General features: G+C 35.9%; 3 protein-coding genes across 7 annotated transcripts in view; 1 reads left to right on the top strand and 2 right to left on the bottom strand.

Annotated features, from left to right (window-relative positions):
* Positions 1 to 51: 51 nt before the first annotated feature.
* On the bottom strand, positions 52 to 10,700 carry LOC120625391 (DNA-directed RNA polymerase III subunit RPC3). Its single transcript, XM_039892435.1, has 11 exons — positions 10,554 to 10,700; positions 9,605 to 9,723; positions 8,734 to 8,863; positions 7,834 to 8,035; positions 5,645 to 5,737; positions 4,755 to 4,919; positions 4,317 to 4,470; positions 2,749 to 2,869; positions 1,988 to 2,059; positions 1,169 to 1,336; positions 52 to 650 (listed from the first exon to the last, which is right to left on the bottom strand). The coding sequence occupies exons 1-11, from the start codon at positions 10,698 to 10,700 to the stop codon at positions 513 to 515; spliced, it is 1,509 nt and encodes a 502-aa protein (XP_039748369.1). The 3' UTR covers positions 52 to 512.
* Positions 10,701 to 11,147: 447 nt separating this feature from the next.
* Positions 11,148 to 15,828, top strand: LOC120624871 (MIT domain-containing protein 1-like). Of its 5 annotated transcripts, none has more exons than XM_039891621.1 (5): positions 11,148 to 11,177; positions 12,351 to 12,492; positions 13,455 to 13,693; positions 14,607 to 14,806; positions 15,535 to 15,828. In XM_039891621.1, the coding sequence occupies exons 1-5, from the start codon at positions 11,163 to 11,165 to the stop codon at positions 15,689 to 15,691; spliced, it is 753 nt and encodes a 250-aa protein (XP_039747555.1). In that variant the 5' UTR covers positions 11,148 to 11,162; the 3' UTR covers positions 15,692 to 15,828. The 5 variants fall into 5 exon arrangements, with proteins under 5 accessions (XP_039747555.1, XP_039747558.1, XP_039747557.1 ...); XM_039891624.1 differs by lacking the exon at positions 11,148 to 11,177 and adding an exon at positions 11,366 to 11,493; XM_039891623.1 differs by lacking the exon at positions 11,148 to 11,177 and adding an exon at positions 11,531 to 11,712.
* A 2,584-nt stretch (positions 15,829 to 18,412) lies between these two features.
* Positions 18,413 to 21,921, bottom strand: part of LOC120624870 — a 45,231-nt gene continuing 41,722 nt past the window's right edge. Inside the window, exons 7-9 of the mRNA XM_039891618.1 lie at positions 20,893 to 21,095; positions 20,265 to 20,452; positions 18,413 to 19,787 (exon numbers count right to left, since the gene is read on the bottom strand). Of these exons, the coding sequence (XP_039747552.1) occupies positions 19,520 to 19,787; positions 20,265 to 20,452; positions 20,893 to 21,095 (659 nt within the window). The 3' untranslated portion in view covers positions 18,413 to 19,519. The remainder of the gene's footprint in view (positions 19,788 to 20,264; positions 20,453 to 20,892; positions 21,096 to 21,921) is intronic.

Below are 21,921 nucleotides of genomic sequence, written 5' to 3'. Positions count from 1 at the left end.
ATTTTAAGAATGTAACAAATGGATTTTATTTAAATTAACCTTAAAAATAAGCAAGTGTTTGTACAAATTTTGTTGTAAATACATTTCTAAACTTAACTTAATTGAGACGCCTCCATAACAATTTTCCTAGAGTCCAATTTAGTTCAGTTTATATATTTATGTATAATTGAATTGCTACCAATCTCCACATTTTTTTTTTAAATCTTCGACAACCTTACTAAGGAATAGATAAAACTGTAGAATAAACATTTTTTCCTTTTTCCATATAGGGAAATGTCTCCTACTCATGCTAGCTGTTTTGTGCTTTATGTTCTTTATTAACTCGCATTCTTTAGCCCTTGACTGCGATCTCACCTAGCGGTAAGTGATTATGCAGTCTAAGATGATAGCGGGCTAACTTGTAAAGGGTATGATGTTATATTAAATACATACCCATGGCACGTTTCTCAACACGTGTTTGTCTGCAGGATGTGTAACTAGCCACGGCCGAAGCCTTCCACAACTTTATTACGCTATCGCGGGTAAGCGAAGTAACAGGAGAGCAGAAACAGGGCGCGGTCGAGTTCTATCTCAGCTGCGGCCAGTGTGCGGAGTCGCGTCTCGGCCGCACTAACTGCCGCTAGCTCGGGCGGCGTCAAAGTCTCCAGCACCTGACGATATCAATATTTATTTTATTATGACCAGCTACTCAAAACAAGTTATTAATGTATTATCATCATCATAACAACTTAAAAAAATTAAGGACTACACCTAAACAAAACCGTTATACACTTAAAAGATACACTTAAAAAGGTCTTTTTAAAGACTACAATAAGATTTTTTTTTACAAGAATACACATCTTGAAATTGTCTGCAGAACAACACCTAAATAGAATGCCACTGGTTTGTAATCAAATATACTTATTATATACATATTAGAACTCGTCATATCAATTATCAACCGGGTCTCGGGAGAAGGGGTTGAGGCCGTAGTCCACCACGCTGGCCCAGTGCGGATTGGTGGACACTCAGGCATGAAGGATTCCTCACGATGTTTTCCTTCACCGTTGAAGCAAGTGATATTTTAACCACTTAAAACGCACATAACTTCGAAAACTTAACGCCCCCCGAAAGTGAAGTCGAGTTGTATCCACTGGGCTACCCCGCATTTTACCGTATTAGAACTTACATCGTCAATATTATGTTGCGGTTCCCCTCGTATCCTCATGCCATGCACTATGGATCGTACGCGGCGTTGCTTATCCAGAAGTCGCGCGTGCGACTGTCGCACGTGTGCCCCCACGGATATTATGTTGTGTAAAGCGCGGTAGCACATCTCTCTTACTGTGTGCGCGACCTGCGAAAACCATAATAAAGGTCATCCGTACCATATTTCACTTTAAATGTAAACACAGCTGATGTGGTTGTCACTGCGTATCTTTTTATGACAAATTATGAAAATGAAGCTTAATTTGCTGTACTCCACGAAAAGCAGGAATATCTGTTTGGTGCAATTTATAATTTCTTCAATCTTTATACTCCGCACAAAACAGATCTACGGCACTGTACGCTCTAAGGACGTTTCGCTCCAAAACCGGAGCGCCCTCAGATGTTGACTTTACAAAGAATAATTGTTAATGCTTTACGCGGAGCAAATTAAGCTTAATTTTCATTATATATCATGGAATTCCACAAAATAAACGCCCGCTTCTATCCAATCTTTTAAACACAACTCTGTACAGTTTATAATTATAGATAACGGAAAAATTGGTGAAACATAAGTTTTTTATCATGACGAATGTTGTGATACTCCACTGGCCTAATAACTCTCTGAGATAAAAAGCCTATGTTACTCTCCTGACTTTCAACAAAATCTATGCCATTAAAGAACATGACTGGTTGCCTAGTTAGCGCGAGAAGGAAGGAAAAGTAAACAAGCATACTTTCGCATTTATAACATGTGTAAGTATATCAAAAGAATTATCAAAAATTTATATCACTAACTTACCTCGTGTATCTTGACGTGGTATAAATAAATAGCTTTCGCAGTCCCACCGGCAGAGGCCGCTTTCCTCATTGGCTGAAAATGTGTTAAAAAACCATTAATCTATTGCATCGTCATCAGCCTTTTAACCTCGTATCATAATGTACGGGCCTCCTCTCTGATAAGAGACCTTTCTAGACCCTAGACCCACTACGCTGCTACGATGCGGGTTGATGGGTTTTAACAATTACTATCACATGCTTTTCAGTTGTTTGATTTATAAAGTTAGGCTTAACGTGCACGGGGGTGGACACAGACTTCTTAACTCGAGGCTAGTAGACAGAGCAGTTCAGTTCAAAAGCGATAGCTCAGTGGGTAGGAGCTCGACTTCACTTTCGGGGAGCCGAGTTCAAATCCCAGCACGCACCCTCTTACTTTTCAAAGTTATGTGCGTTTTTTAGTAATTAAAATATGAAATGCTTCAAAAGTGAAGGAAAACATCGTGAGGAAACCTGCATGCCTGAGAGTTCTCCATAATGTTCTCAAAGGTGTGCAGAGTCCGCACTGGGCCAGCGTGATGGAATATGGCCCCCTTCTCATTGTGGGAACCAGTGCCCTGTAGCGGGTTGATATGATAATAAAACAGTTGTTTACCTATCCCGGGAATCAAACACATGGCCTCGCTATACGTATTTGAACACGCTAACCACTGGACCACCGAGGCGGTTAGGTAATTAATCTGACTCGCAAATATAGAAAAATTAACTAGAAACTGTCTGTTTTACCTGAACACTAATGAAATGTTCTTCTAATAGCTTGTAAGTCAACTCCTTGCACTCCTTGTTGGGCAGCATTGCGTTTTTCTGTATGTCCTCCTCTTCTATGTACTTCTTGGAACGAATCAACCTGTGACGAAAAAGACATAAATATCGTCCCTTCTTGTAATCATCATCATTATCATCATCATCATCATATCATCATATCATCATCATCATCATCATCATATCGTAGTTTTATTGTTCGTTACAACGGTAAAACTATTGTAAAATTGATTCAATTGTTGTACCTAATTATGTTTTTGTTTCTGTTTTTCATTTTTGTATTTTCTTTCTTTTTTTTTGTTCTCGTTTTAATCTGCTTTGTATTTAATTAGTGTGATTGGTGTTTAGTGTGATTGGGAACGTACTAATTGAATTAAAAATAAATAAATAAACGGTTTACTCGTTCATCACAACCCATTATCGGCCTACTACATCATCGTCACCACCACCACTTAAAAAATGTAAGGACTACCTAAACAAAACAGTTATTTTTAGAGATACACTTTAAAAGCTCTTTTTAAAGACTACAACAAGATTATTTTTACAAGAATACACATCTTAAAATGTCTGTAGAACTAAAACTAAATAGAATGCAACTAGTTTGTAATAAAATATACTTATTGTATTCATATTAGAACTCTTAATACCAACAAATTGACATATTTAATAAAAGTTTAGCTAAGTTCCTAAATTATATTCAGACAAATTAACTAATACTTTTGTAATGTACATCTGTCACTGACTTAGTATACGTTTTGGCTAGCTGTAAGTATAGTAAGGATATAAATAAATGAATAAACTCCGCCCACGACGAGAAGGGTTAAGGCAGTGGCGTGCAAAGGGTTTTAGACCAGGGTATGCATAAATAAGAAAAATGGCATAAAATGGAAAAATCCTTCCCCTTTATGAGTATGTTATAATTTTTTTAGGGAATGCAGTGCTTTTCCGCATGTATGAAGTGCACGCCACTGGGTTTAGGTCGTAGTCCACCACGCTACACCAGTGCGGATTGGTCACCCAATAAATTGTAATTAACGGTTTTACAACCTCTAACTTCAGTTTTGATGGGTTTTAACAATAACTATCACATGCTTTTCAGTTGTTTAATTCATAAAGGTCGGCTAAACATGCATGCGGTCGGACACCGACTTCTTAACTCCAGGCTAGTAGAGATTTATACACAGAAAAACACGAAACTAAACAGTTCTTTAATTACCCCGGGAATCGAACCCAGAACTACTAGCTACGCTTTGCAATGCATGCAAGAAACGCGTCACTCTGTATCCATATATCTGAAACGTAGGAAGCGTCATGTGTCCGTAATTAAACCGGCAGCTACGGCCTTCAGATCGGAAGCAGCACTGCAAAAATGCTGCTTAGCGGCAGAAATAAGCACCGACCGTGCTTATTTCTGCTTAACCGCACTACCACCAGGTATTGCTTCCCGGGATGACCTCACAAAGCTCAACTAATACTAAAATAACGTCACAAGATTGTAACCAATGGCATTTTGCTGAGATTTTAAATGTCACCTAAATATCCTGTGCGCTTTGGAGCCCAGTCGCTCCGTGACGGTGTGGTCGAGCAGAGCCTCCAACAACTGGTCGGCGGCTTTGCGCGCGCACACGGAGTATTGGCCGCCGCCCGCGTCTCCACTGCGCCGCACGAACTCCGCGCCGTTCTCCTCTACGTATTACAACCGAAATTACAACTACATTACAACCGATGTTACAACAACATTACAACCGATGTTACAATTACATTACGTATGTGTGTGTATGGCATGGTAAGTAAGTTTAATTAATATATTTCAGTTTTCCTCGAGATCCTATACGTTGCTTAATATGGGAAAACATTGTGGCTCAGTCGCGAGAAGAATACATATAATTTGACTTTTGACTTTGACCTTGACACACATTGAATACGTTAAAAATTTCCACAAAATCGTCTGAGGCGCAAAGGCCACTTACCAATAACTTTGAGGTACTGGTCAATGTGTTGCGATAAGAGTGGCTTGTCGGCGATTCTCCGCGCGCTCTCCCGTACGTCCATGGCGGGCACGGGGGTCGACTCGGGCGCCCAGGGGGCAGACGATAGGTACATCTGTTCCAGCAGTAGGCGCATTAGTTCCCCGGCTGAGAATAGTTTCAAGAGGTAATTCCTTTAAACGAGCAATTCTTTTACATTTCATTATAATTGTATTGCACACCATATAAAAAGTGAAAACAGAATACAAACAAACTAATACGATGTACAATACATAGCGATCTCTTTCAGGCAACCAATATAGTATCATCACAATGAATCGTTACAGGAGAACCGTGTCCTAGACACGGGTCTCCGCTCAGAATGAGATTGGTTAAGGCCGTAGTTCATTTAGGCGTAGGCTATATGTATATTGTATATGTTTGTATATGTATGTATGTATACATATAGCAAGGGGTTTCAGAAATTCACCTGAAGGAAAACCAGTTCAGTTTGTATTAAACGTACCAAAGCTTATTGAAAAGTCCTATTACAGTACTAAAGACTATGTCAACGATACAGAAACCTTTGGTGTAATTGTTTGTCTAATGTTCCATCATTCAAATATCACTTGCTTTAACGGGGAAGGAAACACCTTGAGGAAACCTGCATGCCTGAGAGTTCGACATAATGTTCTCAAAGGCGTGTGGAGTCCACCAATCCGCACTGCGCTAGAGTGGTGGACTACGGCTTTAGCCCCTTCTCATTATGGGAGGAGAATAGTGCTCTGTTGTACCGGGTACTGATGACCACTTATTTTTGTTAATTTTGATTTATCATTACGTGAAATGATTTGTTTCTGTCTTTAAACCTAATAAAAAAAATTGTTACTTACCATTTTCATCGATTCGTCGCGTTATAGCCTTTATCATAACATCATCCCGGAAGTCTAAATGAAATCTGTCATAATTAACCTTCCAGTACACATCTGTAAATAAGAAAACAAAAAAAGTTCTATAGCATCTTTAATGAGTCAAAAATAGATCAATTGCTAGATTACAATGCACGCACACGCAGTGGCGTGCACTTCATACATGCACTGCCTACCCTATAATTTATATTTGACTGGTGTTAGAGAAGGATTTTTACCGCTTTATGCCATTTTCCTGCTGTATGCATACCCTGGTAAGAAATCCAGTGCACGCCACTGTGGACAGGACAAGGTTATATCTATAATCCAGCTTATCCAAAATCTCATGGTATATTTTAATTTAGTAGTACTATCATTATACAGGGAAAAGTAGGAAAAGTATAGAACTACTCAATGCAATCTGTCATCTGGTGATTTTCATTTTTCGGATGTGCTAAGGCGGCCAAACGCCTTGCCCTTTGACCAAGATGGTCATAGAGGTATCATAAGCTATAATTTTAATTGAAAGAAAAGATAAGACTCAACCACTTAATATTAATCATTTACTTACATATATGTTATTGATAATGGGCTAGAGGAAAACTGGCATTGATTATATCCTAACAGAATCCATTATTCAGTTGATTGGCATTGATAAAACAGAAAAAACATTCTTCAGTTATTTTGGCAATGGTAATATCTAGATTATGAAAACTTAGAAATTATTTCAATGATCTAATTAATGTTTGGGAATGCACTGGCCCCTAAGATACGGGCTCTCCTAGTTTAGGAGTCTGAACAGAATTATTGTACTGAAGATTTTCTATTTCTATAAACAGTAAAACCCAAAACCCAACAATTTTCGGCACAACCTGGAAATCAAGTCCAGGACCTTGTGATTATACGCTAACCACTAATGTTGGTCTGGCAGTCGAGGCAGATAATGGTGCTAAACTAAATTGGCAGATATAAAAGTAAAAGTTGCCTTTTTTTTCCACAGGAAACTTTGTGAAAAGGACAGCTCTTTTTAAAACTGTCTGTCGATTTTGAGATGAGGATGCCAAATAATAGAAGGATCAAGGACAAATAGATACCACAGAAAAAAACACTCAACTGAAGACTTTAAAAAAAGGATGGATTGTGTTGAAAGGATCTACAGAAAATTAAAAAGTTGAAATTCTGGACAAGGAAGCAAAAAAGAGAACAGAATTGAGGAAAGTAGCACTGAACGAAATAATTAAGTATAGTTTAAAGAATAAGGATTTTACAACTAAATTGGCACCAATTTTGTTAACAGTAGTTCAGAAAAGAGTGTGCAACAAAGAGCTGTATTGCCTTTGTTTGTTTGTTTGTTTTAAGTCTTTATTGCACACACACATTTTATATAAATTAAACACAAATAGAAGAAACTTAAAATAATAAAAATAAAATAGAGCGTGCAAAGGCGGTCTTATCACTAAAGCGATCTCTTCCAGACAACCTTTGACGTTAGGAAAAAAAAAAACGAAGGAACGGGTTGGTGCAGCAATTTAAGAAAAAAAAAAAATATATATTTATATATATATAAAATAATTTTAATAAACTACTTACTCATAAATTCTAATACTACATACATATTATACATAATATATATAAGTATATACATATTTAAGCAATATACTACATACTAGATAAAAAATGGTTTTCCAAATGCTTCTTGAAAACATTTAGGGATTGAGCCTTACGTATGTCAGCAGGGAGGGAATTCCAGAGTCTGACACAATTAACCGTAAAAGAGTTACTATAGTATTTCGTGCGACTGAATGGAACCTGGAGTTTGCCGTCGGTGCAAGATCGAAGCAAGTCCTGGCAGTCCGCTCCGTAAAAAATAAATCGTTCCTTCAAATAAGGTGGTGTTTGAGGAAAGAAAAGGATACGATATAAAAGGGACAAAGCATGCAAGTCTCTCCGCTGACTGATTGGCAACCACCCAAGTTCCGTCCGAAACTGGGATATGTGGTCGAACTTACGCAGGCCATATATAAATCTTATGCATATGTTTTGCAACCTTTCCAGCTTATTTAGGAGTTCCTTTGACAAGTCCGGATAACACACATCACCATAATCAATTATAGGACGTAAGAGGGTATTGGCTAACACAATCTTCGTCTTTCTTTGATGAAAATAATACATACTATCCTTTACATCAGCCAAATTACTGGTCATTGCTTGCATAAGATCTCTCAAGTCAAACTCCGGCACTTTGGTCTCCGCTGCCACTAAAGTGGGGATGTCACTCCCCTCCCTCAGTTCTGCTACTGGCGCCTGTTGTATGTAACCAGCTGTGACCAGACTTGTAAATGTGTCTCTAAGATTGATCATGTTTAAGTTCTTTTCCTGGAACAAAGAAATATCTTACTGAATAATCGAAAGAAGCATTGTTGTGCAAACACAAAGAAGACAACAGACCTAGAGGTTATTTTTTCTTACCTGTTGTATAATGTAAGCAATCATTATATTACTTTTTAATGTAAAATCAATTTTAAAATAATTGAAGCATAGTTCCATAAAGATTTTTAATTATTCTGTTTATATATATTTATTTTATTGCACCTATTATTTATTCTTTTAAAATACACTACTCTTTAAATGGCATAGACACCTTTTGCTGTGACAATAGAAGAAAAGAAGAGAAAGGGTCAGAAATCAAACAATGGCGCGACGAAATTGTAGTTATAGCAGAAAGAACTAGAACAAGGTGAACAACAAATAGAGAAGGTGGAATGGTTATTTTCTGGCGAAACTCTAGCCTGCATAAGTTGGTTGACTTTTTATTTCCAGCTTACAGAATGCATAGTTTTAAGTCTATTATTTTTTTTAACTATGAAATTTGTGTTAACGCTACGTTAATTGAAACATATTAGAAGAGTCAAGAAAATATATAAAATTTGAATTGAAAAAGAAAAAATAAATTTTGTGGTTCAATAAGTGTTGGAGTTTGTAAGCTCTCAATCCTTTTTCAATGTCTCATCTTTCATGGGCCTCTCAGCCCTGCGGTGGGACAATAGTGAGATGAGGATGATGATGATGAATACCTTATCATCTTTGTTTTTGCTCATGACAGTGACCAACAGGACAGTAGCGGTGCAGGAGGCCTGCTGCAACAACTCTTCCACCAACATTTCTGCTTCGCTGCCATACTTGCTCTTCATTTGCAGTAGATATCTATCAACAGAATATCATATAAGCACCCTACCGACAAAGACATGCCGCCGCATAGCAATTTAGCGTTTCCGTACAACGCCGCGTACAAACCGATTGGGGTGCCAATCTACCCCAAATAGGCTGCTACCATTTTAAAATGCATCATCATTTACCATCAGTCAAGGGCTAACTGGTAGTGGAATAAAATAAAAAAAAAAATCTTACTAAAATCAAACTACATTTAATTGTGTACACAAATTTCTCCACTAATTCATAACTGCATTATAGTTTTAATAAAAACTATGCAATATGGGAGTACTTAAACAATTTGTAAACCAAGGTTAAGTACTATAACAAATGATTGGAATAAGTAGTCCAAAATTCAAAATTCGTTTTTGAATTTTGCACTATAGGTACATTGGTTTTTTATAAGGTAGGTCTAGTTACTTTTGACATAACATGTCAAACAATTTTTTGTCATTCCTAGAATTTTGATGACACACCCCTACAAGTATAGGAGCTGTTTGTAACTATGACAAGTAAAACAATTTTAAATTTTAAAAACCCTGCCCCTCAATTTAGTAGTTGTTAAAAAATATGATATCTGCAATTTTGAGGTGGTGCCAGTTGCAATCTTAAGATAAGAACAGTCCCAACTAATTCACCTTTCAAGCAAAAATCAGAATTGGTCACAGACAGATATACATGTCAAACTGATAACACCATCTTTTTGGTTTTGGGGGTTAATAAAGATGTCTTTACCTTGGATATCTTATAAGCAGTAGTATATTTTCAGGTAATAATTTGTAATTAACAAAAACGTCTGTGCTTTCAAATGTTGCTAAATCAAACTTAAGCAAGGTTCTCAAACTATCTATGACCTGAAATAAAAAAATTAAACAACATAATTGAATACACACTTGTGACTGACATATTTGTTTTCAAACTGATAAAATAGTAAATACATAAAGTGGAGATGGTATTTAACTAAAACACTCAAAACATGGCCACTGCTACCAGCATGCATCTCAAAATTTTTGGAGTTTGGGCATTTTAAGCAATTAAATATCACTCGCTTTAATTGTAATGGATCCCTCGCATCGCAAGGAAACCTTCATGTCTTAGAATTATGTATAATGTTCATGGCTATCTTTAAGTTGTGTCCTACCAATCCCCGGTTGTGGACATGGCCAACACCCTTCTCATTCTGAGAGGAGACATGTGGCCTATTGTGGGTCAGTGACAGGTTGATAAAGATGGAGGCTAGAACAAGCCCCAGCCATTATAGCAATTATATAAATTTGCTGTAGACACTGGCTTGTGCGAAATATAAAAAACAAGGGAGCTGAGAGTTATGGTGTAGAGGGTTCATAAGAGCATAGGGAGCACAGCATGCCGATTGTCATGATATGTTTCACATAAAACTGGTCAAGAGGATTATGAGCTGTGTTGACCCTTCATATTCCATCCAAGGTAAACCTTATAGTTGACTATATGGTTACCTAATAATTTCGACCAAAAAATATACTAATGGCGATAAAAGTTGTTCCTTTCAATTTAGATTTTTGGTAGTTCAGACGATTTTTAATTTATTAAATTGAAAAAAGCTCGTAAACTACCAAACGTCCCTGGATATACATAGGTTCAGAGTAAGATAAAAGATATAACCTTACTTTGGTAATGTGTAAATGTTTTATGTATTGTATATTACCTGCGTGCGAGGAAGTCCTGTCGTCTTCACAATCATATTGATAGTTTTACCTCCATATATAAAAAGATCGTAGCCGACGTTTTGTACTATTTCACCGAAGTAGCGATGAAGTATTTGCGAAACTACACGACCGAGTTGATGAGACATATTTTGATAATTCTACAATTGACTATAAACTCAGTAAGTTCATAAAAACATAATTAAGGATAGTTCCTTAGAGTTTTAATATTGGAATAATATGCTTTCTTACAAATGAATGAAACAAAAAATTATATTTTTGTTTAGATGTAAACAACATCTGACATCCCAGACTTAGAGCAACAAGTCGGATGGTCGATGCGAACTGTCAAATCGACAAAGTGGGTACATCTTTTCTATTAATTTTTAGCCGAATGGTGATTTTCGAAAGCAAATGCTCAAGTTACCTATAAAAACTCAAATCGCTATTTAAATTAATCGCGCGTCGATTTAAAAACAATATGTACCAGTCCTAATTACTCTCGCGCGTCGTGTTTTCATTTATTTTAATGTTAATAATAATTAAATATTATAAATAGTTTTTAAATGTAATGTTTATTATACCTAGTGTTTTAATATAAGAGTGTAAATATGGTTTACTGTACAGTGCGTATGAACAATAATATAAAGAATAAAAATACTCTCATGTTTCCATAAATATTCCTTGTACATCTTGTATTTTCTCGCTATTGAAGTGAAAAGTTGTATGTACCACGCCATAGCAAAGTTTTTTTTTTCTTGTGCTTTGGAATGCCTCACTAGACTCAGGATACTAATTGACCTAATTCTTCCTAGCTAGAATCCTTCACTAGCTCGGGATTTAAACTAGGCAATTACAACAAAAACAAACTTTGCCATCTTGTTGAACCAATAACTATTGTGTATTAAATTGTACCCTCAAGTGCAAACCCTTCCAAAACAGGTATAAATTTAGCTTGCTTCTTAGAAGCTTTGACTCTGTTCCGTTTCTCCTCTGTGCCTCGACCATTAGGGGGTTCGGGTGTCGGACTGCGATGCCCTAAATATGATCAAAATATTGTCTTTGACCAATGAAGTTGTGGCTTGTGGGAAACCCCGAAAATTATGCGAAAATCAGATTCTTATTTTTGACCATTATATAGTGAGATTTTCGTATTAGTATGTAAGTACTGTATTATTTATGAGTGAGGGAGACCCCCCCGATGTCGTCGAGCCATGGGGATCTTCTCATGGCGAGCTTTCGCGCTCGACCCACTCCCCCGGTGACGCCGTAGCAACCCCTCAGGTGGTTATCGGCAAGTGACCATTCCGAAAAAGCAAAAAGAGTGAGGTAGTGTCAAGGGTCAACAAATCGGCAGTGTTTGCGATGGTCATATTTTCATTACATATAAATTCATAATTCGTGTATTTCAGATTTCTTTCGTTTATATCATATAAGTCTGTGCTGTTATGTCAATCGTGGTTCAAACATCAAACAAGTGTCCTTCATTTATTATTTACTGGTCTGTGATTTATTATGTGGTACACACTTCTGGTTTATGTATTTACAATTTATTTTTTAATTCTTTTATTATTTTTAATAATACGAAGACCTTAGAGTTGACTTACATAGAGGCTTGAAGAAAAAGATGAAGAATACGTTTAATTTGAATAACAGACCTCTGCAAAATCTGAGAAAGATAGATGTTTTGTTTGAATCAAATTCACACAACCTTATAAAATTTTAGGCATTTCATTTATTAAACATTACAGCTGTAACTCTTTAATTTTAATTGAGAATTTTTGATTATTTAAAATTAGGATCTCTTTTCAAAAATGAACATAGAAAGTGCTGCAGTAAACATTTTGAAACGGGGAGTGGAGTTGGATACTAAGAAACGTTATACGGAAGCTCTTGTGTGTTATCAGGAAGGCTTGCAAGTATTAGTTGATAAGATGAGAGGTAAGTGATCTATTAATTTTATTTTAACGGGGAGAAATCTAACATCCACACACCCAACTTCCCAGGAGGTGAGATCAGTTTATTAGAGATTTCTACACATTAAAACGCACTTGATGCCCTCTGTCAACGTATGCTGGGAGGCTCCAGGTTCTCTCCTCGCTAGCTTGTTAGTAGTAGTAGAGTTTTTGGTGACATAGCTTGTCCTGAAGTACTACAACCATTCGTATTTCTGCCGCCACTCCTCACGTTGATGGTCACAGGTTTGCACATTGGATGTATTCCTTGCATGCCCTTAAAAGTGTTGCTTAGTTTATAGGCAATTGTTTTCCACTTACTATTAGGTGGGCCATCTGCTTGGTCAGTCAATTATTACCATAAAAAAACTTATTAATGATAAATAAGCGTGAGCCCACCATTCAATAGGAATAGTAATTTAATGAAGGATAGGGCTTAAAGTAGAATGTTAGTCAATAGTTACAATTTAAAGGTAGATCCCCTGACATAAGGGGTTATAGAGAAAAAAATGAGAAGACAAGGTAGTACACTAAAGATACATTTAAAACTGTCTCATAATGAGTGTAAATCACATTGAGTATATCATCTACCACATATTGGTTTATATCTCCCAACTTATAGTTTCAATTGTGTGATGCGACTGAAAGTTTTTATATCTAGTTTGTACAGCAATCATGTAATCAATTTTTTTTTATTTGACTTGAATAAAATGTAGTATGTTGTACTTTGTTGCCCTTAAGTGTGTCTATGTTTGTATAGTACATTCTGCTATGTGACAGTGTAACCTGTGACATAACTCCTAACATACAGACATTCTTGGTCTTCTTCTTGGAGTTCCATGTTGAGTTAACCATTTCTGATAAATTTACATTCAAAAGTTTCAGTAAAGAAGGCTAATTAAAATTATTTAGTTTTTATTTAGATCTTATTGTATCGTTTATGTTAAGGTGAAAATGATGAAACAAACAAGAATTATTTAAGGAAAAAAGTTGAAGAGTACATGAACAGAGCTGAAGCTATAAAGAAGCTAGTATTAAAACAGAAGGAAGAAGGAAAGTTTCATGAACAGGTGCATATAGAGAATGAATCTACAGGCCACGGGTATAAGACACTGTTTGGGAGATTTCTTGATGAAGAAGTTGAGTTTGTTGTTATTGAAGACCCTTATGTTAGAAGTTTTCATCAGGTGAGGATGTAGAAATAATTATCAGTTTCCTTGTTATTGTTGCAATCTATTACTATTGTTAGCCTTTTGTAGAAAAAACCTTTATCCTGTGGTCTAAAGAATTGAATTATCGTGTATTATGCCAACATTAGGTTGGGTTTACCTGTGTTATCCAGTGAGATAAAGCACAGCCCTCTTGGTGTTTCACAAGTGCTATGCACTACGCAAGTATCCATCAAAGCCTCCAAAGCCTGTAAAGTGATGAAGAGTTTTCCACCTATACATTAGACATTCCCAACTTTGTAATTAACCTCCCGCTTAATTCATTTTATTTAAGTTATTTAATGTATTAATTTTAAGTATCTGGAAGTATATTATTTTAATTCTCGACCTGCAATTTTCCTTAACTAAATAGGGTGAGGTACAGTAATGCCACTACGGCCAGCAAAAAGGTTTTTTTAAAAATCAAAACTTTTTCTTTAAACAAATGATTGTTATGAAACATTTAAATGGTTATAGATAGTACAATAAATTGTGTAATTAGATGCAAACGTGATTGTTTAATTAACTTGATTTTTGGAAGGAGAGAAACAGGTTAATTTTTATTGCAGGAAAAAATTCGGTTCCCATGGTAATGCTAGTAATAAATGTATTTATGAATGACCCCTTAGGTCTAAACTATGGCTATGCAAAAAAAACCATCTTTATTCAGAGAGCAAAGAGCTCTGTGAATAAAGATTTTTCTGGGCTACAAGTAGCCTATATGCTAAACCAGATTTGAATCTGTCTCTGTGCTAAATTTGATCCAGATCTGTTAAGACACTTTGGTGTGATTGAGTATTTGCATAAATGATAAATGCATTTCCATATCTTTTGGATTTCTATACTCTCTCTTGCTACCTATTTGCAATATCAATAATTTTCTTTTTTTCAGTGTCAGAACTTCCTCCGCCTATGCGAATTATTAGTGAAGTCATGTGATAATTTAAGTCAAATAAAATTAACAACAACCAAAGACGCAAAATCTCAAGCTAATCAGAAAGAATGGTTCTATAATTTAACAAATGACCTACAGAAGTATGGAGTAAGACTCCTAGTCATCTACTCTGATACACTGCATGATAGGCAAATAATGTAAGTTTACTATATACCACCCATTTTACCACAAGCCAACTGCACTTTAATAAATTATACCTACTTTGAATTGAAGCAGTGATAGCCTAGTGGTCACTGGCTTTCCCTATATGCCAAATGTGACATGAGTGTCTCTGGAACTAAAAACACTATATTTAGTAATTTGAACACTATTATTTCAACTTCAAAACTTGCAGCACAGCACAGTCAACGATTGGAGACAAATTTTTAAATGTCCCATGTTATCTGTGCTTTTCCAGGATAAAAAGTATAATAGGTCCATCTCCGGGATGAAAGCTATAGATGTGCTAAACTTCATTCAGATCGGTTGAGAATTACATAACAAGTAAATAAACAGGCATATCTATCACATTTAAAATCTTAGTATCATATAGAAAGCCTATAACAGTCCCCTGATGGACTGCAACCCTCTTCCAAAGGGAGGGTTTTATGTAATAACTAGGACACTGCTGCCCGTTCTCAGTTATATTCCAACCACAGGAAGGGAAGGTGCGGTGGCAACTGCATTCTGATCTGGTGTCAACATACAACATTCTTAGTATGCAATATGGATTAGATTAAAGTTTGGACCATCACTTTCTTATAAATTTGAGGTGTTGCAGTGTTAGCCCAGTGGGTAGGAGCTTGACTTCCCTTTCGGGGTCTTTCGGGATATGATGATGATGATGATGATGATGATGAAGAAGATGATCATCATTTACTTTCAGATTAAGCTCAGGATGGATAATCAAAATAGGCAGAGGTCTTGATTTCTACAAGGCACCAAGCAATAAGTTCTGCCTCGGCATATATGACCTGGACTTACGACAGTGCCACGAGACAATTGTTGACATAGTGCATTCAAAGAATGTCAAGCTGTCATAACTGATAACCTTGGAATTTTATGGATTTTTTATATTTTTACCTACAACTTAAAAAGGCCTTTTGTGCGGAGACCATTATGAAGTTTTGAAAATATTGACGATGTGATTAAAGACAAATAAAAGAATATATGTTTATAATGAGTAATATACTTTATTTATAAACATAACAATAGGCGGGCAACCCGCGTGTACCGTTATAATATATCTTTACAATAAAAGCCTTAAGTAAACAAACATTGTAAGCTGCTGATTGTTGTTGTAGATCAATTTTTTCTCTCTATATTTCAACAGTAATTTGACATTTGAAAGAAGAAGACAAAATACTGCATAGCCATGCAATCCCTTTACAATGTCTATTTACTTATGAAGTATACAAGGTCTAAGCAGATTGATAAAAAATAATCAATGCTTTAAAAGTACGAATATATTTTAAAGCATCGTAATCGTTTTTCTATTTATAAATAAATTCATAAATTTGTTATCAAATCAATCCGAATTTAATTGAATAAATGTAAATTGTGAAGGAAGAGTTGCTACTTTTAACCTATTTTTATTACATGTCTTATTATGTAAATTATCTTTTGATTACTTTTTGACAGTTAAGTATGTTTTATGAAAAGATTGACCACATAAAAAGACAAGTTAAAAAAATAGAGTATATATATATATATATCTACTTTCTCTTGATTAAAAAGTTGAAGGACAAAGAACTGTTGCGTTCAAAATGTGGTTTAGTTCTAGTTCGCTCAAATAGTTGGCGCTTTTGTAGCGGCCGCCAGCGGATGCCTTAAGCCTGCGGCTACTTCGAAGATTCGGCCCGCACTGTACACCCACAACATATACATTAGTGCGATTCGGAGGGATCAGATAATTAGTATTTTCGTTGTTTTATTAAAGTAATTAACGTTAAAGAAAGGCAGTAAATGGTAGGTAACTTTTATGTAATGAATCTGTTTATTTAATTGCAGTTTCCAAAATGGAGGTTGGGTGTACTGCAAACAATTTGAGCGGAAGGTTCTGTTAGGTAGTGGATATCCTCGAGAGGGTAATAAATCGACATACGAGATTTAATAAACTCTACCCCCTCTGTTAGGGCAGTAGAGTAAAAATAATAATGAACTGAATGAACCTACGTGTGATTTATTTAAGTATATTAAGTGTGGTTGTTTCCAAAGTCTTCAAAGTACTTTGAAGGCAGTTCATGTTTTTTGTTTAAGTTAAATGTAAGACTAGCAAAAAAATTTATGGCCTCCGGTAAATAACTTAAAATAAAGTAGTATTAAACAAGTATATTTTAATATATTAATAGTGATTAAAAAATAGGTATATTTACACAAAGTCAAGTTTTGATTACCATGTTATTAATGTGTGCGCTGGTATGATCCAAGCTATATATAGCTTTGTGTGGTTCACTCGAGCATGCTACCATCGCTTAATTAAACCAATATTAATTTGATATATGGTTTCAGAATTATAATCCTTATTTTTAGGATGTCAACTCTGACCGTATTTTGTAAGTAAGGGCCCCTTTTAGAGGATCAGGACAATACAAAACAGTATGCTTAGAACGGTATGTGACGGGACACGTCGTCGTATCTTCACATATTGGCTATCTCTGCACCAGAGAATCAGAAATAAATATGTCATAACGCCTGGGAAGAGTTCTTTTCACCTTCACAGTTTAAAAGTTTCGTTATTTTTTATTTTAATTTATATATTTGTGAATTTATATAAAGGGTCTTATGCCTAAGAACACACAGAAACCGTGTACACGACTAATATTGAAGCACATGCATCAAACAACACTCTACTTTAGTAGTGTTTCTCGAACAGGTGGAAAATTGGGTAAATGAGTAAATGAACGTTCCGAGAGGTTGAAGTCTGACGGTCGTTTTTGGACACAATGCAAATCGCTGAATGAGGGTTCTGTATGTTCTTAATTCTATGTATTATAATAATAATATGTAGATTGGTAGGTCGGTAAACGAGACCAACGCACACAAAAACGTTAATGGGCGTGCTTGTTTAATTTTTAAACTTGTAGGGTCAGACCGCACGAGTTTAGTTTTAGCCACTTTCAGTCCAACAGCCGATACAAAACTAAATCGAACCGAAATACCAGCTCATAACGAAAGTCGTGTAGTCCAAGCCTTAATGTATAAACTAGTGGAATGCATAGCAAATACTTACAAAGCATGAAAATTATTCACTTGTCAACTTAAGTAACTTATGAAATAAAACTGGGCTATATACCGTTATGTTAGCATGCAAGTTGTAGGTAAATTTATTGACCATCAATGAATTGTAATCTAAATTAATTCGTTATTTGTCAACCGTTAGCGTTACGCAGACTACAAAGTTGAGATGTATAAAACGTGGTCATACCTAGGGCCCCGAAACGTGTAACCCGTAACTTTACTTCCTAAAATAATTTTGTCGGCTACTAGTAATTTATACATCCAACCGGATAAAAAACTACTATTTTCAAATTTTTTATTGTCTTTGAGCTTCACCAAAAACACATTGAAAAAATTTATACTTTTGCAATAGACGCCAGACGGAGAATACATGCACACCTGTTTATTTTACCATTTCATATACAAAAAAAAATCAGATGGAGAAAAAAATCGTCAACAAGGCAACAATATTGTCACCGAGCGTGACATGTATATTTTTTTAAATTTTACTCACTGATAGAAATTGAAAAAAAAAAGAACTTTTCCCGATGTCTAGGTGGTAATACGGCCCTGGCCTTAGGTCTGGCTGGAGTTCAAAGTCGGTATATCGATAAACTAAAAGTTGCCAGCTACGACACGTGTCATTTCCATGCAAAATTTCCGATGAGTATACATCCAAACAGGCGCTGTCAAATTATGCGTTTGTTGTTTCGCCGCAGTAGTTAATAATTTTAATGGTGAAAAGAATATCTTACACATTAGAAATTTTTACGATATGCAGACGTTTTCAGTCAAATCTAGTTATCTATTATTTCCATTTAACATTATAGCAAAAGTAGCCCCTGAGCAACTAAACTATCTTTGGAATCATTTTAGCTCAAACTTAGGTCAACAATAAAATAGTATAAATAGAGAATATATAAATAACGACTTTCATACGAAAGAAACTTTAAAACCTAAATATTTATTAAAATACGTCATTTTTTAATTTGTTTTTAATAACGCATAATTTATTGACGCAGAATATTGCCTTTGAAGAAAAAAAAACAAAAATCTTAATAGCAGGACTCTTTTTTCTGGTCCCCGATCGAAGTCAATAAGGATTTACGCTAGCGATTAAATTCTGATAAGGTATTATAAATTTTATTCGAAATATAAAACTAAATATTCGAATATTATTTAGTAAAATTTTGACCGTTACCTCATTCGAGAACGGCAATACTGCCCTCTTTAGTACCTAACTATGAGATATTCACGCTATAACGTCAAAATAAAAAAAACCTTAAGCTTATTTTAGCGTAGCATATCCCTTACGACTTACTGATTTTTATTTACCAATAGCACTGGTTAAAACAAGGTACATTTTGCTCTGACGTGGCAGTCTCACAACTCTCGAATAGTCAGTTAAGATTGAAAGAGTACAAATCTTACGATAACGGGTACAGGTGCTCAGTTCGAAAGGGAGTCTGAAACTGAAACTTTATAGAAGAATCTCACTTTATTCTAAAACACAAGACGACTGACAAAACTAACAACTTTCAGGCAATATTAACGAAATTGTCACAAATTTAACGACAGTCAAAGAAAATTATCGAGAGTCTAAGAAAATCAACGACTTTCTGTCATTTACGAGGTTTTAATCGTACCACAGTTCAAACGTAGCTCTCTTGTTTCGCGGAGAAGAGCATCAAGGACTCCATCAAGTGAGGCCTTATCATTTCATCTACGTCCTTATGGTCCGAAAATGCTTCTGGATGGTGCTTGTATATGGTACGGAGAGCTTTGAGGCAGTGTATGAGGATCTGGTCAGGGTTGCCGTCTGGAGAGGGCCGGGTTCGCTGCGTCCTTACCAGGTGGGTAAGGTGCGGAACTCCCTCTAACTGGACTATTTGATGTGCCACGTCCGGTACTATGGTCAGTCTGGAAGAAAAATGTTAATTATATTTAGGATATCATGGGTGCTCACTAAAACACTACACTTTGCATTCATCTGTAAATTTAAACAATAGGAATGCGTCGGGTGCGTTGCCATAGCAGTAATAAGTTTTTTTTTGAATATTTTTTATATTCATAGAGTTTATTGTAGTTTGACCTTTGTATCTGGCGCCATGTGCTCAATCATAAAAACCGGGTGCGGGTGTTGCCATCGCAAAAAAATGCCAGCATAATTAATCTGGCACTGCAATTATACCAACGTATTAAAATTTGCGCGGCAATGTTGCCAGGGCTATAAATCCATTGCGCCAACTTTGAAAATTATGTGCATTTCAAACTCAGAATAATGAAAAATCAAAAGCATTCTGCGCTGTTTTAGTCTTGGCGCGGGGCGAACATAGCATATGAGACCCTTGACCCTAGAATTAGTTTTTTCTACCAATTTCTCTATTTAAAACTTACCTAGAGATCGCCTCGGCAGCGTGACAATGCAGACGGTGCTGCGCGCGCTGTTCAGCTCTACGCGGGGCGACAGGCGACACGGGGCGAACGAAGCATACGAGAGCTACGCTGGCGGATGATACTCGCGAAAGGAGTAGCACGCACCGTGGCACTCTCGACAGTGATGCTAGCAGGGAAGCTGTCTGTTCCTGTTGACAATATCATTGCATTAGTAAGTCTAGCGTCCAATATCAAAGAAAACTTTAATGTAAGAATAGTACATTACGAAACAAGTATGTTATAATGATCAATGCATACACTTTTCATTCGACGTTTTTCATTACATCTGCGAGGAAAAAACAGACAACCTTTTAAATACGTGATCAGAAAATAACTGACCGTCTTCACAGCCTTATTTCAATGCAATAAGGTTCACATTGCGAGCAAGTGTGACGAAATAGAAGTTTGCACAACGAGTGCGTAAAACCAATCATTTTATAACTGTGTTATGCACTAAGTACCAATTTTAAAAGCTAGTTAATTTTAGTTTTAGACAACTTTAACGTGTTCTTCATTCAAACTCTGTGCTTTGTCACTTTCTGCGTCTGTGTTACAAATTGCTTTTCACTGGAGCAACTAAGAGGCTCACCTGTAAAAACACGGAAATATTTGGTCCACGTCGCTTTACAGCGTCCAGAAGTCTCTCTACGGTGCGATGCTGAGTAATCACGGGTACAATATCGGAGCTCTTCGTATCTTCTTTCCTTTCCAGCTCCAACTCTCGTACCAGGTTCACGAGGCAAGCCGTGCAGAGAAGTAGAAGCTGGCAGCATTCCGTTCTTGATAAAAGACCTGATGAAAAAAAAAACTTATGATTCTTGCTCGCTATGAGCCGCCTGGTTACCACCATAAAGCACAGAATTTTGAGCCATAAAATAATAATAGATTAGATTTCGGATTGGCCATTATTACATTTAACTCATGTTAGGTTACTGGCGAAAGATTTTTTAACCATTTATACGCATTGAACTTCTTGTAAAGTCTGGCTACATATTAGTGAAAATCAAACGAACAATGGTTTCTGAGCTTAGCAAGCACAGTAAAACGAAACAGTGTTTGTAATGTAACAATTAGAGGATCAGTGTGCTTGTACTTAATTGAGTATTTTAATTCTAATAATTTATGTACTGTGAACATAATAGTACGGTTATTTCTTAACAACTTAGTTTTCATATCGCACGGCAGTAAATAATTATATACTGCGTTGTACTTTATTATATAGGAACCTTTTACTACTTGTGTTTTGAGATCTTTGAAAATACTTATATATTTATTTTTAGGTATACTAAAAATAAGTATTTTTACTATTTATATATTTATATTCATTATTTAGTAACTACTCTTATGAAAAGAAAATACTATTAAATAGAAAATAAAAGTACAAACTGCTACCGAACGAAAGGTGGCAGTGGTTCGGTAAGGGACAAACTAAAACTGCGAAAGGAAATCGAATGTGTCTACCCACCGATAGATGTCGCATGTAGTATTTTCTTTTATTGCATATTTTCGCAACTCATGGTTTAGAGATTTCTAATAATTTAACGATCAATTAAAATCAAAATTTCACACGAACGAGACAATAAGGAAATAAAAGTAATGGGTTTTAAAAAGTTTGTTA

The sequence above is a fragment of the Pararge aegeria genome, chromosome 7 (assembly GCF_905163445.1).
Source record: "Pararge aegeria chromosome 7, ilParAegt1.1, whole genome shotgun sequence".
Lineage (NCBI taxonomy): Eukaryota > Metazoa > Arthropoda > Insecta > Lepidoptera > Nymphalidae > Pararge > Pararge aegeria.
This window is presented reverse-complemented; position numbering and strand designations above follow the sequence as displayed.